The 16,499-nt window shown below is 39.7% G+C and overlaps 1 protein-coding gene across 2 annotated transcripts in view; it reads left to right on the top strand.

The window, feature by feature from the left end:
- ankrd27 (ankyrin repeat domain 27 (VPS9 domain)) overlaps positions 1-16,499 on the top strand; it is a 60,424-nt gene that overhangs the window by 38,635 nt on the left and 5,290 nt on the right. For both annotated transcript variants that reach the window (XM_061924726.2, XM_061924727.2), the window contains exons 14-24: positions 2,197-2,279; positions 2,414-2,532; positions 2,621-2,713; positions 2,788-2,985; positions 7,620-7,802; positions 7,884-7,928; positions 7,987-8,043; positions 12,763-12,816; positions 12,885-13,079; positions 13,142-13,261; positions 13,326-13,499. In XM_061924726.2, coding sequence (XP_061780710.1) covers positions 2,197-2,279; positions 2,414-2,532; positions 2,621-2,713; positions 2,788-2,985; positions 7,620-7,802; positions 7,884-7,928; positions 7,987-8,043; positions 12,763-12,816; positions 12,885-13,079; positions 13,142-13,261; positions 13,326-13,499 — 1,321 coding nt within the window. The remainder of the gene's footprint in view (positions 1-2,196; positions 2,280-2,413; positions 2,533-2,620; positions 2,714-2,787; positions 2,986-7,619; positions 7,803-7,883; positions 7,929-7,986; positions 8,044-12,762; positions 12,817-12,884; positions 13,080-13,141; positions 13,262-13,325; positions 13,500-16,499) is intronic.

A 16,499-nucleotide genomic window follows, 5' to 3' on the forward strand; every position in this document is an offset into this window, starting at 1 on the left:
AATTTTTATTTCATAGGTGGCGCCAGAGAGCCAATTTTTACATTTCATTTTTAGGAATCTAAAATATCAAATGTTTCGCCATACCTGGCGCACCTGCAAAAAATGGGGACTTTTCGTACATGTTAATATAATATAGGAGTTTGTTAAAGTACAACCCCTTTTTGTTCGCTGAAAATTGGAAGACGAAAACCAAGATGGCCGACTTTCTGTTGGTTTTCAGGTGTGGGTTCCTGAGACTTTAATGTGCGTCCCGCCATGATAGATGTCTCCTGCGATTTTCGTGTCGATACGTGAAACTGGTAGGAGGGGCTAATTTCTTTATTTATTTCAAAGGTGGCGCTAGAGAGCCAATTTGGAACTTTCATTTTTGGAACTCCAAAATATCAAATTTTTTGCCATACTTTCATACTTTTGCCTGCAAAATATGGTGACTTTCCGTGCATGTTAATATAATATAGGAGTTCGTTAAATTATGACCACTTTTTGTTTACTGAAAATTGGAAGACGAAAACCAAGATGGCCGATTTGTGGTGCTAGAGAGCCAATTTTTAAGTTTCATTTTCAGGAATCTCAAATATCAAATTTTTCGCCAAACCTGACGCGCCTGCAAAAAATGGGGACTTTTCGTGCACGTTAATATCATATAGGAGTTTGTTAAAGTATGACCCCTTTTTTGTTCGCTGAAAATTTGAAGACGAAAACCAAGATGGCCGACTTCCTGTTGGTTTTCAGGTGTGGGTTTCTGAGACTTTTATGTGCGTCCCGTCATGATAGACGTCTCCTGCGATTTTCGTGTCGATACATGAAACCGGTAGGAGGGGCTAATTTTTGTAAAATTTTCATTAAAAGGTGGCGCTAGAGAGCCCATTTTTAAATTTCATTTTTGGGAATCTAAAACATAAACTTTTTCGCCATACCTGACAAGCCTGCAAAAAATGGAGACTATTCGTGCATGTTAATATCATATAGGAGTTTGTTAAAGTACGACTCCTTTTTGTTTGCTGAAAATTGGATGACAAAAACCAAGATGGCCGACTTCCTGTTGGTTTTCAAGTGTGGGTTCCTGAGACTTTTATGTGCGTACCGTCATGATAGGCGTGTCCCGCGATTTTTGTGTCGATACGTGAAACTGGTAGGAGGGGAAATTTTTATTTATTTATTTCAAAGGTGGCGCTAGAGAGCCAAATTTTACATTTCATTTTCAGTAATCTAAAATATCGCATTTTTCGCCATACCTGACGCGCCTGCAAAATATTGGGACTTTTCCTGCATGTTAATATAATATAGGAGTTCATTAAAGTATTACCACTTTTTGTTCACTGAAAATTGGATGACGAAAACCAAGATGGCCGACTTCCTGTTGGTTTTCAGGTGTGGGTTCCTGAGACTTTTATGTGCGTACCGTCATGATAGGCGTGTCCCGCGATTTTTGTGTCGATACGTGAAACTGGTAGGAGGGGAAATTTTTATTTATTTATTTCAAAGGTGGCGCTAGAGAGCCAAATTTTACATTTCATTTTCAGTAATCTAAAATATCGCATTTTTCGCCATACCTGACGCGCCTGCAAAATATTGGGACTTTTCCTGCATGTTAATATAATATAGGAGTTCATTAAAGTATTACCACTTTTTGTTCACTGAAAATTGGATGACGAAAACCAAGATGGCCGACTTCCTGTTGGTTTTCAGGTGTGGGTTCCAGAGACTTTTATGTGCGTCCCGTTATGATAGACGTGTCCTGCGATTTTCGTGTCGATACGTGAAACTGGTACCAGGGGCTAATTTTTGTAAATTTTTCTTTAAAAGGTGGCGCTACAGAGCCAATTTTTACATTTCATTTTCAGGAATCTAAAACATCAACTTTTTCACCATACCTGACACGCCTGCAAAATATGGGGACTTTTTATGCATGTAAAAGGCGTCCAAACGAAAAGAAGAAAACGCAGCAGTTTCAATAGGGCCCCTAAGGGGTTCCGCTGTTCGGGCCCTAATAATAGTTTTTAAAAATCAATATATTTTTAAAAAGTCATGTTCAAATGTTTCAAAAGTAATTTTCTAGTCTAAATTGGCATGGGCGTACAAAAAGGCTCGCGGGAATCGGTTCTTACTGAAAGAGCCGTTCAAAAACATCGATTCGTTCGCGAACTCCACATCGGACGTCCACTTAAAATGACGGCCTTGTTTGTTTTTTGACAGGAAGTTGAACGATCCGTCCATCATCACCTCCTTCTCCAGGGACGACAGGGGTTACACGCCTCTGCACGTCGCCGCCGTCTGCGGTGAGCGACTTGGCGACGCGCGGCCCCCCGACACACACGGTGCAATATTAACGTGTGTGTGTGTGTGTGTGTGTGTGTGTGTGTGTGTGTGTGTGTGTGTGTGTGTGTGTGTGTGTGTGTGTGTGTGTGTGTAGGCCAGGCTCATCTGATCGACCTGCTGGTGTCCAAACTGGGAGCGCCAGTCAACGCCACGGATTACCACGCCCTCACACCGCTGCACCTGGCGTGTCAGAAGGGATACCAGGGGGTCACCGTGAGCGCACACACACACACACACACACACACACACACACACACACACACACATAGGCATGTGCCAATGTTGCCTGTGTGTTGCGTAGCTGCTGCTGCTGCACTACAAGGCGGACGGCGACGCTCAGGACAACAACGGCAACACGCCGCTGCACCTGGCGTGCATGTACGGCCACGAGGACGTGAGTCACGCCGGCCCGCTTCTTCGTCCGCTCCAGCACGCCGCCTCACGTTTCTTGTCGTTGTCGGGTGTCAGTGCGTGAAGGCCCTGGTCTACTACGACTTCCAAACGTGCAGCTTGGACCTGCAGAACGACAAAGGCGACACGCCGCTGCACTTGGCGTCGCGCTGGGGCTACGAGGGCATCCTCCAGGTCCTCCTGGAGAACGAGGCCGCCGTCAACGTGCTCAACAAGAACCGGGACACGGCGCTTCATTGTGCGCTCAACTCCAAGGCCAGTTGCTGTGTGTTTGTGTGTGTGTGTACCGTGTTGTCCAGACTACACAATGCACCAGGATATAAGAAGAAAAATATTCTTCCATATATAAGCCACAGATTTATACGTTATTTACACAGAAATATTTAGTAAATGTTTATTTACATACTGTCAGGTTCAAACACTGATGACATCTATTAAACAGACAAGAAGCAAGGAATCAGGCAGAGACAGAGTTCATATTTGCTCAATACGGAGAGACGTATTGGGCTGTACACTCAGTTACAGTTACAACCTACGCCCTAAGGCAGTGGTCCCCAACCACCGGGCCGCACAAGAAATAAAAAAAAATATATATATATATATATTTTTTTTAATTTTTATTAAATCAACATAAAAAACACAACATACACTTACAATTAGTGCACCAACCCAAAAAACCTCCCTCCCCCATTTACACTCATTCACACTCATTCGCACAAAAGGGTTGTTTCTTTCTGTTATTAATATATCTGGTTCCTACATTATATATCAATGTATATCAATACAGTCTGCAGGGATACAGTCCGTAAGCACACATGATTGTATTTTTTTATGACAAAAAAATAAATAAAAATATCCACAAATTAGCCGCACGGTTTTATAAACCGCAGGGTTCAAAGCGTAGTTTTACTGTAAAATTTATGATGTTTTTATACAAGAATTTTTAGGGAATATTCTGAGAGGGAAAAAAAACAAATTTGTGTAATTTTACAAGATTAAATATTATGAAAAAAAGTATTTTATTCTTTTTGAAAACATAATAAATGATGTAATTTTATAGGATTAAAGTCAAATATATTGTGAAAATGTATATATATATATTTTTTTTTAAACATTTTGTGAGAATATTGTGGAAAAATGTAATTGTGGAGGCATTTTTCAAGAAAAAAATATTTTGAGAAAAACGTACAAAATTTAAAAAAATTAAAGTGCCATTTTACACGATTAAAGTGGAATGTATTGTGGGGGGAAAAGTCATAAGTTGCAATATTGTGAGAAAAAGTTTTCATACAAGAATTGTTAGGGATATTCTAAGGTTTTTATTTTACTAGACAATTATAAAGTTTTGCAAGATTAAAGTCAAATAAAATATGTATATATATATATATGTGTGTGTGTGTGTATATATGTATGTATTTATTTGTGTGTGTGTGTGTATACAGTCGAGATCAAAAGTTTACATACACTTGTAAAGAACATAATGTCATGGCTGTCTTGAGTTTCCAATAATTTATACAACTCTTATTTTTTTGTGATAGAGTGATTGGAGCACATACTCGTTGGTCACAAAAAACATTCATGAAGTTTGGTTCTTTTATGAATTTATTATGGGTCTACTGAAAATGTGAGCAAATCTGCTAGGTCAAAAGTATACATACAGCAATGTTAATATTTGCTTACATGTCCCTTGGCAAGTTTCACTGCAATAAGGCACTTTTGGTAGCCATCCACAAGCTTCTGCTTGAATTTTTGACCACTCCTCTTGACAAAATTGGTGCAGTTCAGCTACATTTGTCCGTTTTCTGACATGGACTTGTTTCTTCAGCATTGTCCACACGTTTAAGTCAGGACTTTGGGAAGGACATTCTAAAACCTTCATTCTAGCCTGATTTAGCCATTCCTTTACCACTTTTGACGTGTGTTTGGGGTCATTGTCCTGCTGGAACACCCAACTGCGCCCAAGACCCAACCTCCAGGCTGATGATTTTAGCTTGTCCTGAAGAATTTGGAGGTAATCCTCCTTTTTCATTGTCCCATTTACTCTCTGTGAAGCACCAGTTCCATTGGCAGCAAAACAGGCCCAGAGCATAATACTACCGCCACCATGCTTGGCGGTAGAAATGGTGTTCCTGGGATTAAAGGCCTCACCTTTTCTCCTGCAAACATATTGCTGGGTGTTGTGGCCAAACAGCTCCATTTTTGTCTCATCTGACCACAGAATTTTCCTCCAGAAGGTCTAATCTGTGTCCATGTAATCAGCAGCAAACTTTAGACGAGCCTTAAGGTGTCGCTTCTGGAGCAAGGGCTCCCTTCTTGCATGGTAGCCTCTCAGTCCATGGCGATGCAAAACACGCTTGACTATGGACACTGACACCTGGGTTCCAGCTGCTTCCAATTAATTCCGGACCTGCTTTTTGGTGGTTCTCAGTTGACTCTTGATCATCCTGACCTAATTTTCTCTCAGCAGCAGGTGATGGCTTGCGTTTTCTTCCTGATCGTGGCAGTGACAAAACTGTGCCATGCACTTTATACTTGCGAACAGTTGCTCTTGGGATTTTAAGCTGCTTTGAAATGGCTCCAAGTGACTTTCCTGACTTGTTCAAGTCAATGATTCTTTTTTTCCGATCTGTGCTGAGTTCCTTTTACTTTTCCATTGTCTCGTTTGTAACCGAGTCTAATGACTGCATCACATGAGCCCTATTTAAATGGGCTCCGAGAAGTCAGCCGGTGTCGTCAATCATAATCACTCTCATGAAGTTAAGAGGCCGTGCCATGAAGCTAAGTTGATTTGATTTGAACTTTTCTACATCACCAAAATTCATAATGTATGTTGCTGAATGTATACTTTTGACCAAGCAGATTTGGTCACATAAAAAATTCGTAAAAGAACCAAACTTCATGAATGTTTTTTTGTGACCAACAAGTATGTGCTCCAATCACTCTATCACAAAAAAATAAGAGTTGTAGAAATGATTGGAAACTCAAGACAGCCATGACATTATGTTCTTTACAAGTGTATGTAAACTTTTGACCAAGACTGTATATGTACATATCTGTATATATGTACACATATGTATACAAATGTATATGTATATATACACATATGTATGTATACATGTATATGTTGTGGTTTGTACGGGGAAAGAAGACGACACAGACAGCAGGGACGTTGTTTACCGCTATTTATTTATATACAATAATATGAAGTTTGAACCAACCCAAATATGTGTATGGTGTGCGACTATGTGTGGGAATTGAATGTTGAGTGTTACCAGTAGTGTTGAGCGAGAGGCGGCAAGACAAGCTCGGAGGTCTGTGAGCAGGCAGGAAGTCGGGGGGCGATAGAGAGGCGTCAAAGTCCGTGTCCAGGCGGGAGGTCGAGATCCAAAAGGGGCAGCCAGAGAACCAGAGGGGGAACACAGGGAGACGAGACACAGCGCTCGTAACGCGGGAACGGAAGCATGTTGCTGGAAGACAAGGGGGACACGAGACCAATCAACACGGAGGGGGAGAAACACAGAGAGAGAGTATGCATAAAGCTTGCAGAATTTCGGCTTACTGTACAGTAACTGTCAGAATAATTGTATCTAAGTTATCACAAAACTTTGTGCTGCCATGAGTTCCCGACGAGAGGACAAAAGCTGTCTTTGATTCTACCAAGAAGAAGGCTTGTATAACTCCACTGTGGAGGATGGGAAGCAACATGAATGTGTTATGTTTCTTTGATGTATTGTAATCAACAGAAAGATTTTGTCTTGACCCGAGAAGGACAAAGCGGAGAGGAAGCAGGACCAGACTTCCCTCCAGGCGACCTTTTCTTTGAACTGTTTTGGTAATCAAAGGCAATGGCTGTTTACGACCCCCCTCCCTTAGAAACAGCTGTTGCCATGTAATCAGGGAAAGTCCAAATAAAAGAGGATGCGTACAGTCTTTCGTCAGCGCGTGGATCATTGCACAAGGGTACAGGTGTACGCGTTTCTCCTCATTGAGCCAAATTTAATTCCGTCTCTGTTTAATTCCTTGCTTCTTGTCTTTTTTAATATATGTCATCAGTGTTTGAACCTGACAGTAACATGTCGCTACGTTCTGGCACAGGATAGCAGGTTGCTCTGGCTTAAGAAGGCAGGTCCTCTCATCAGCGACAAGTGCGTTGATTGCTGAAGATTGAATGCAGACGCTCGGTGCAGCCGGAGTGGCGCCCACTTGGAGGTGCGCCCAGCACTGCGCACAGATGAATGCGCACTGACGTGTATACAGTATATACAGTATGTATATATAATATATGTGTATATACTGTATGTATTGTTGCGTCTGACCAGTCTTCCTCTCAGGGAATACAAGTCACTGGTCAATCCCAAGTTCTTTCTGATGACATATATGTTGAGTAAGAAGGACCATCAAGACAGAATAGGAATATTATCAAGTTTTACTAAAGCTTTAGGAGACCAGTCCTGCAGTGCACGACTGGAAATCAAACGGGAAGAGACAACTTATTGAATACGAAAACAGCCCCCACCCTGCCCAGAAAGGAATACAGCCTCATTGCTCTAATACTGATGAGGTAAAAAGGGAGTAAGATACAAGCAAAAAGAGTACACATGGGAAAATATTAGCTGCTTTAAACATGACTATGAATAAGGAAAGAACTATTAAAATATATGCATTCTCCACAGTATACATATGTGTGTGTATATATATGTATACATGTATATGTATATACACATATATATATATATGTGTGTATAGATACCAAGAAGAAAAATAAAAGTTTTATCGAACACATTTTTTATTCATATTAATTACACGTCTATCGTGATATATATTGATATCGTTTTATCGCCCTGGCCTACTTTTTGTTATCGTTGGGTTTGCGTTCCTCTCCTCCGCAGATCGTCACGCTGATAAAGTCGACGCGGAGCGGCCAGCCGTGCAGGAGCGTCGGCGGCGTTCACGCGAGTGTCCCCGCCTCCCCCGTGGCGTCCGACTGCAGCAGCCGGCGCTCGTCCGTATCCGGCCCCTCCTCTCCGGGCTGCCAGCTCCAACCCGAGCGGGCGCTGGTGCGACATCGCCAGGTGAAGGCCGCCAAACGCCACGCCAGAGTGTCCCTCTTCGTCGCCATGGTGACCTTTTTTGTCCCCTTCTGTGACTGACAGGTGGAGAAGCTGCTGCGTGCGGTGGCGGACGGCGACGTGGAAATGGTGAGAACGCTCCTGTGCACGTCTCGGCAAGTGGGAGTCATTTTGTGGCGGCTTTCAGGTGCGCTACCTGCTGGAGTGGACTGATGACGAGGAGGAGGGACAGATCTTGTCCCAGGTGGGTTCGGGATTTTTTCTATTCAATAAAGAAACTCGGGTCTTTTAAGTATATACTTAAGGCAGGGGAGTCCAAACTACCTACAAAAATACCTACAAAATTAGCTAAAAAACAGGATCGCTAATGTTAGCATGCATCAAGTATCAAAATATATCACTCCGACGTGTCTACTTAAAAATGTGTTGAAAATGCTAACATGCTAACATTAGCATGTATCAAGTACCAAAATATGACTAAGGTAAATACCTACAAAATTAGCTAAAAAAACAGGGTTGCTAATGTTAGCATGCATCAAGTATCAAAATATATCACTCCGTGTGTACCTAAAAATGTGTTGAAAATGCTAGCACGCTAACATTAGCATGCATCAAGTACCAAAATATGACTTAAGGTAAATACCTACAAAATTAGCTAACAAAACAGTATTGCTAATGTTAGCATGCATCAAGTATCAAAATACATCACTCAAACGTGTCTACTTAAAAATGTTTTGAAAATGCTAGCACGCTAACATTAGCATGTATCAAGTATCAAAATATGACTGAGGTAAATACCTACAAAATTAGCCAATAAAACAGAATTGCTAATGTTAGCATGCGTCAAGTATCAAAATATATCACTCCGACGGATCTACTTAAAAATGTGTTGAAAATGCTAACATGCTAACATTAGCATGTATCAAGTACCAAAATATGACTAAGGTAAATACCTACAAAATTAGCTAACAAAACAGGATTGCTCATGTTAGCATGCATCAAGTATCAAAATATATCACTCCGATGTGTCTACCTAAAAATGTGTTGAAAATGCTAGCCTGATAACATTAGCATGCATCAAGTACCAAAATATGGCTGAGGTAAATACCTACAAATTTGCTAAAAAAAAACAGGATTGCTAATGTTAGCATGCATCAAGTATCAAAATATATCACTCCGACGTGTCTACTTAAAAATGTGTTGAAAATGCTAGCACGCTAACATTAGCATGTATCAAGTACCAAAATATGACTAAGGTAAATACCTACAAAATTAGCTAACAAAACAGGATTGTTAATGTTAGCAAGTATCAAAATATATCACTTCGACAGGTCTACTTAAAAATGAGTTGAAAATGCTAGCACGCTAACATTAGCATGCATCAAGTACCAAAATATGACTAAGGTAAATACCTACAAAATTAGCTAACAAAACAGGGTTGCTAATGTTAGCATGCATCAAGTATCAAAATATATCACTCCAACGTGTGTACCTAAAAATGTGTTGAAAATGCTAGCACGCTAACATTAGCATGTATCAAGTACCAAAATATGACTAAGGTAAATACCTACAAAATTAGCTAAAAACCAGGATTGCTAATGTTAGCGTGCATCAAGTATCAAAATATATCACTCCGACGTGTCTACTTAAAAATGTGTTGCAAATGCTAGCACGCTAACATTAGCATGTATCAAGTACCAAAATATGACAAAGGTAAATACCTACAAAATTAGCTAAAAAAACAGGATTGCTAATGTTAGCATGCATCAAGTATCAAAATATATCACTCCGACGTGTGTACCTAAAAATGTGTTGAAAATGCTAGCACGCTAACATTAACATGCATCAAGTACCAAAATATGAGTAAAGTAAATACCTACAAAATTAGCTAACAAAACAGGATTGCTAATATTAGCAAGTATCAAAATATATCACTCTGACGTGTCTACTTAAAAATGAGTTGAAAATGCTAGCACGTTAACTTTAGCATGTATCAAGTATCAAAATATGACTAAGGTAAATACCTACGAAATTAGCCAATAAAACAGGATTGCTAATGTTAGCATGCGTCAAGTATCAAAATATATCACTCCGACGGATCTACTTAAAAATGTGTTGAAAATGCTAACATGCTAACATTAGCATGTATCAAGTACCAAAATATGACTAAGGTAAATACCTACAAAATTAGCTAAAAAAACAGGATTGTTAATGTTAGCATGCATCAAGTATCAAAATATATCACTCCGACGTGTCTACTTAAAAATGAGTTGAAAATGCTAGCACGCTAACTTTAGCATTTATCAAGTACCAAAATATGACCAACGTAAATACCTACAAAATTAGCTAAAAAAACAGGGTTGCTAATGTTAGCATGCATCAAGTATCAAAATATATCACTCTAGCGTGTGTACCTAAAAATGTGTTGAAAATGCTAGCACGTTAACATTAGCATGTATCAAGTACCAAAATATGACCAAGGTAAATACCTACAAAATTAGCTAAAAAACAAGATTGTTAATGTTAGCAAGTATCAAAATATATCACTTCGACATGTGCACCTAAAAATGTGTTGAAAATGCTAGCACGCTAACATTAGCATGTATCAAGTACCAAAATATGACTAAGGTAAATACCTACAAAATTAGCTAAAAAAACAGGATTGCTAATGTTAGCAAGTATCGAAATATATTACTCCGACGGGTCTACTTAAAAATGTGTTTAAAATGCTAACACGCTAACATTAGCATGTATCAAGTACCAAAATATGACTAAGGTAAATACCTACACAATTAGCTAAAAAAACAGGATTGTTAATGTTAGCATGCATCAAGTATCAAAATATATCACTCCGACGTGTGCACCTAAAAATGTGTTGAAAATGCTAGCATGCTAACATTAGCATGTATCAAGTACCAAAATATGACTAAGGTAAATACCTACAAAATAAGCTAACAAAACAGGATTGCTAATGTTAGCAAGTATCAAAATATATCACTCCGACGTGTCTACTTAAAAATGAGTTGAAAATGCTAGCACGCTAACTTTAGCATGTATCAAGTACCAAAATATGACTAAGGTAAATACCTACAAAATTAGCTAAAAAAAACAGGGTTGCTAATGTTAGCATGCATCAAGTATCAAAATATATCACTCCGCGTGTACCTAAAAATGTGTTGAAAATGCTAGCACGCTAACATTAGCATTTATCAAGTACCAAAATATGACTAAGGTAAAAACCTACAAAATTAGCTAACAAAACAGGATTGCTAATGTTAGCATGCATCAAGTATCAAAATATATCACTCCGACGTGTCTACTTAAAAATGAGTTGAAAATGCTAGCACGCTAACATTAGCATGCATCAAGTACCAAAATATGATTAAGGTAAATACCTACAAAATTTGCTATAAAAGCAGGATTGCTAATGTTAGCATGCGTCAAGTATCAAAATATATCACTCCGACGTGTCTACTTAAAAATGTGTTGAAAATGCTAGCATGCTAACATTAGCATGTATCAAGTACCAAAATATGACTAAGGTAAATACCTACAAAATTAGCTAACAGAACAGGATTGCTAATGTTAGCATGCATCAAGTATCAAAATATATCACTCCGACGTTTGCACCTAAAAATGTGTTGAAAATGCTAGCACGCTAACATTAGCATTTATCAAGAACTAAAATATGACTGAGGTAAATACCTACAAAATTAGCTAAAAAAAAAAAAAAAAGCTAGCATACTAATGTTAGCATGCTAACAGGTATCATTTGTCACATGACAAAATATTTGATGCAAAATTAGAAGAAGAAAAAAATGCTAGCATGCTAATACTAGAATGCATCAAGTATCAAAATATATCACTCCGGCGTGTGTACCTAAAAATGTGTTGAAATTGCTAGCATGCTAACATTCGCATGTATCAAATACCAAAATATGACTAAGGTAAATACCTACAAAATTAGCTATATAAAAAAAAACCTAGCATACTAATGTTAGCATGCTAACAGGTATAATTTTTCACATGACAAAATATTTGATGCAAAATTGGAAGAAGAAAAAAAATGCTAGCATGCTAATACTAGAATTTTAACAATTTTCTCGAGACAAGGCCTCAAATAACATTCGTTTACAGAGAAACAAGTCTATGCTAGGTAGAGGGAAGAAAAAAGAGAGAGAGAGAGAGACAAAGAAATTTCCAAATCTTTCTGTCCGGAGAGAGGAGGGGTTGGGCAAATTGTCCCGTTTTTGGTAGGGTCGAGGAGGATTAACAAAATGTGACTCTATCTGACTGTGAACAGGAATGTTTTGATTAAAAGCAGCAATACAGCTGTCAGGTTCAAACACTGATGACATTTATTAAACAGACAAAGAAGCAAGGAATCAAGCAGAGACAGAATTAAATTTGTCTCAATTGAGGAGAAACGTCCGGGCTGTACTCTTTGTACAGTCTCCCACCACGCTCTGACGAAAGATTGTACGCCTCCTCTTTTATTTGGACTCTCCCTGATTACATGGTAACAGCTGTTTCTAAAGGGACGGGGGTTGTAAACAGCCGCTGCCTTTGGTCACAAAACAGTTCAAAGAAAAGGTGCCTGGAGGTAGGTTAGGCTCTGCCTCCTCTCCGCTTTGTAGATCTCGGGTCAAGACAAAATCTTCCTGTGGATTACAATACATCAAAGAAACCCACACCTTCATGGTGCTTCCCATCCTACACAGTGGAGTTTTACAGGCCTTTTGATTGGTAAGAGTTTGGAGAGTAACATTTGACCGAAAGACAAATCCAAGGTTGTGGATCTTCGGCATCACAACAGTCCTTGTCTCGTGTTCTCGGGACTTGTGGGTTAGGGTGCAAGAAGAACCTGAGGAATGAGCGGGGGGGGGTGCAAGAGAAGCAATACAACATCAATCCCAGAAGGAATACAATTGTTGTGAGTAAAATATTCATTTTGCCACGACAGGTGCCGCTGTGCCACCCGCTGTGCCAGTGTCCCACCTGCGCGCCGGGTCAGAAGGTCTGCACGCGCACGTGAAAACCAAGTGGGCAAGAGCGTGCACGTGGTAATGTCTGTGCATCCTGCAGGTGTGCGCGGCGGAGGCGGGCGCGCTGGGCGTCAACAGCTGCAACGCCGACGGCTTCACGCCGCTCCACGTGGCCGCCACGCACGGACACGCGGAGCTGACCTCGCTGCTGCTGCGCCACGGGGCCCGCGTCAACGGGCACGGCAACCAGCAGGCCACGCCCCTTCACCTGGCCAGCCAGAACGGCCACCCGCAGGTGGGACAGCGTGCACGTGACCAACGGCGGACTGCCGACTTGACGGCGCTCGTGCGTTTTAGGTGGTGGTCTCCCTGCTGGAGTGCAACGCCAAGCTCAACAAAAAGGACCGCCACGGCAACACGGCCCTGATCCTGGCGTGTCTCGACGGCAACCTGGACACCGCCAACGTCCTCCTACAGGTGAGCACGCGCAAGTACGCACGCGGCGCTACAGGGCGTGGTCTCCCAACGGTGTGACCCTCAGAGCCAGGCGCTGGTGAACGCCGCCAACCATCAGGGGAACACGGCGCTGCACGAGGCGGTGCGGGGCGGACACCCGGCGCTGGTGGAGCTGCTGCTGAGGGGCGGAGCCTGCCCAGAAGTCAGGAACAAGAGGCAGAGGACGCCGCTGGACAGCGCCTACGAGCTCGGCGGCAAGGTGGCGTTGCACACAGGATGTCACTTCCACACTTTACGGTGATGTTTAGCAGAAAGTGTTTTCCAGGACAAGGACCCCCAAGTCCATGGAGCGGGGACCCCCGACTTATTTACCTTTGCATGAAATGACTTTGAATTCAAGTCTTAAAGGTACCTTGGTAGTCAAAGAATACGGTATAGCGCCACCGTTAGCTAGCTGGGAACTTGAGCGCTAATCACTAAGCTAATTACGGGTACTAGAAAACTTCTGCGTAAATTTTGAGGTGCCCTGAACCTCTGGCCTGGTGTCGATCGAAGCCGGCATACTTCTAAGATGGTGGCAAGTATCCAAGTCCATGATTTTTTAGGTTTAAACACATAAAATTAGCTAAAAAGCTAGCCTAAAACATTAGCATGCTAACGTTAGCATGCTACTATAAGAAAGTTGGCATACCGTTAGTCTACCCCAGGGCAGCTGTGGCTATGAAAATAGCTTACCACCACCAGGTGTGAATGAATGATGGGTTCTACATGTAAAGCGACTTTGGGTACTTAGAAAAGCGCTATATAAATCCCAATTATTATTATTATTATTATTATACTTGTAAGATGGCGCCAAGTGTCAAAATCTCTTTTTTCAGTATAAACTTACAAAATTACTTAAAAAGCTAGCATAAAACATTAGCATGCTAACATTATCATGCTACTATAAGAAAGCTGGCATACTTGTAAAATGGCGCCAAGTGTCAAAATATGTTTTTTCGGTATAAACGTACAAAATTACTTAAAAGGCTGGCATAAAACATTAGCATGCTAACATAAGAAAGCTGACATACTTGTAAGATGGCGTCAAGTGTCAAAATCAGTTTTTTCGGTATAAACATACAAAATTACTTAAAAAGCTAGCATAAAACATTAGCATGCTAACATTAGCATGCTACTATAAGAAAGCTGGCATACTTGTAAGATGACGCCAAGTGTCAAAATCATTTTTTTCGGTATAAACGTACAAAGTTACTTAAAAAGCTAGCATAAAACATTAGCATGCTAACATAAGAAAGCTGACATACTTGTAAGATGGCGTCAAGTGTCAAAATCAGTTTTTTCGGTATAAACATACAAAATTACTTAAAAAGCTAGCATAAAACATTAGCATGCTAACATTAGCATGCTACTATAAGAAAGCTGGCATACTTGTAAGATGACGCCAAATGTCAAAATCTGTTCAAAATGACTTAAAAAGATAGCATAAAACATTAGCATGCTAACGTAAGAAAGCTGGCATACATGTAAGATGGCGCCAAGTGTCAAAATCAATTTTTTCGGTATAAACGTACAATATTACTTAAAATGCTAGCATAAAACATTAGCATGCTAACATTATCATGTTACTATAAGAGAGCTGGCATACTTGTAAGATGGCGCCAAGTGTCAAAATCAGTTTTTTCGGTATAAACATACAAAATTACTTAAAAGCTAGCATAAAACATTAGCATGCTAACATTAGCATGCTACTATAAGAAAGCTGGCATACTTGTAAGATGGCGCCAAATGTCAAAATCAGTTTTTTCGGTATAAACATACAAAATTACTTAAAAAGCTAGCATAAAACATTAGCATGTTAACATTAGCATGCTATACTATAAGAAAGCTGGCATACTTGTAAGATGGCGCCAAGTGTCAAAATATGTTTTTTCGGTATAAACGTACAAAATTACCTAAAAAGCTGGCATAAAACATTAGCATGCTAACGTAAGAAAGCTGGCATACCTGTAGGACGGCGCCAAGTGTCAAAATATTTTTTTTGGTATAAACATACAAAATTGTTTAAAATGCTAGCATAAAACATTAGAATGCTAACATTATCATAAAGCTGGCATACTTGTAAGATGGCGCCGAGTGTCAAAATCAGTTTTTTTTGGTATAAACGTACAAAATTACTTAAAAAGCTAGCATGAAACATTAGCATGCTAACGTAAGAAAGCTGGCATATTTGTAAGATGGCGCCAAGTGTCAAAATCTGTTTTTTCGTAATAAACCTACAAAATTACTTAAAAAGCTAGCATAAAACATTAGCATGCTAACATTATCATAAAGCTGGCATACTTGTAAGATGGCGCCAAGTGTCAAAATCTGTTTTTTTTCTTCGGTATAAACATAAAAAATTACTTAAAAAGCTAGCATAAAACATTAGCATGTTAACATTAGCATGCTATACTATAAGAAAGCTGGCATACTTGTAAGATGGCGCCAAGTGTCAAAATATGTTTTTTCGGTATAAACGTACAAAATTACCTAAAAAGCTGGCATAAAACATTAGCATGCTAACGTAAGAAAGCTGGCATACCTGTAGGACGGCGCCAAGTGTCAAAATATTTTTTTTGGTATAAACATACAAAATTGTTTAAAATGCTAGCATAAAACATTAGAATGCTAACATTATCATAAAGCTGGCATACTTGTAAGATGGCGCCGAGTGTCAAAATCAGTTTTTTTTGGTATAAACGTACAAAATTACTTAAAAAGCTAGCATGAAACATTAGCATGCTAACGTAAGAAAGCTGGCATATTTGTAAGATGGCGCCAAGTGTCAAAATCTGTTTTTTCGTAATAAACCTACAAAATTACTTAAAAAGCTAGCATAAAACATTAGCATGCTAACATTATCATAAAGCTGGCATACTTGTAAGATGGCGCCAAGTGTCAAAATCTGTTTTTTTTCTTCGGTATAAACATAAAAAATTACTTAAAAAGCTAGCATAAAACATTAGCATGCTAACCTAAGAAACCTGGGATACTTGTAAGATGGCGCCAAGTGTCAAAATCAGTTTTTTCGGTATAAACCTACAAAATTACTTAAAAAGGTAGCATAAAACATTAGCATGCTAACTTTATCATGCTACTATAAGAAAGCTGGCATACTTGTAAGATGGCGCCAAGTGTCAAAATCAGTTTTTTTGGTATAAACATACAAAATTATTTCAAAAGATAGCACAAAGCATTAGCATGCTATAGTAAGAGA

Source organism: Nerophis lumbriciformis, linkage group LG29, assembly GCF_033978685.3.
Source record: "Nerophis lumbriciformis linkage group LG29, RoL_Nlum_v2.1, whole genome shotgun sequence".
NCBI lineage: Eukaryota > Metazoa > Chordata > Actinopteri > Syngnathiformes > Syngnathidae > Nerophis > Nerophis lumbriciformis.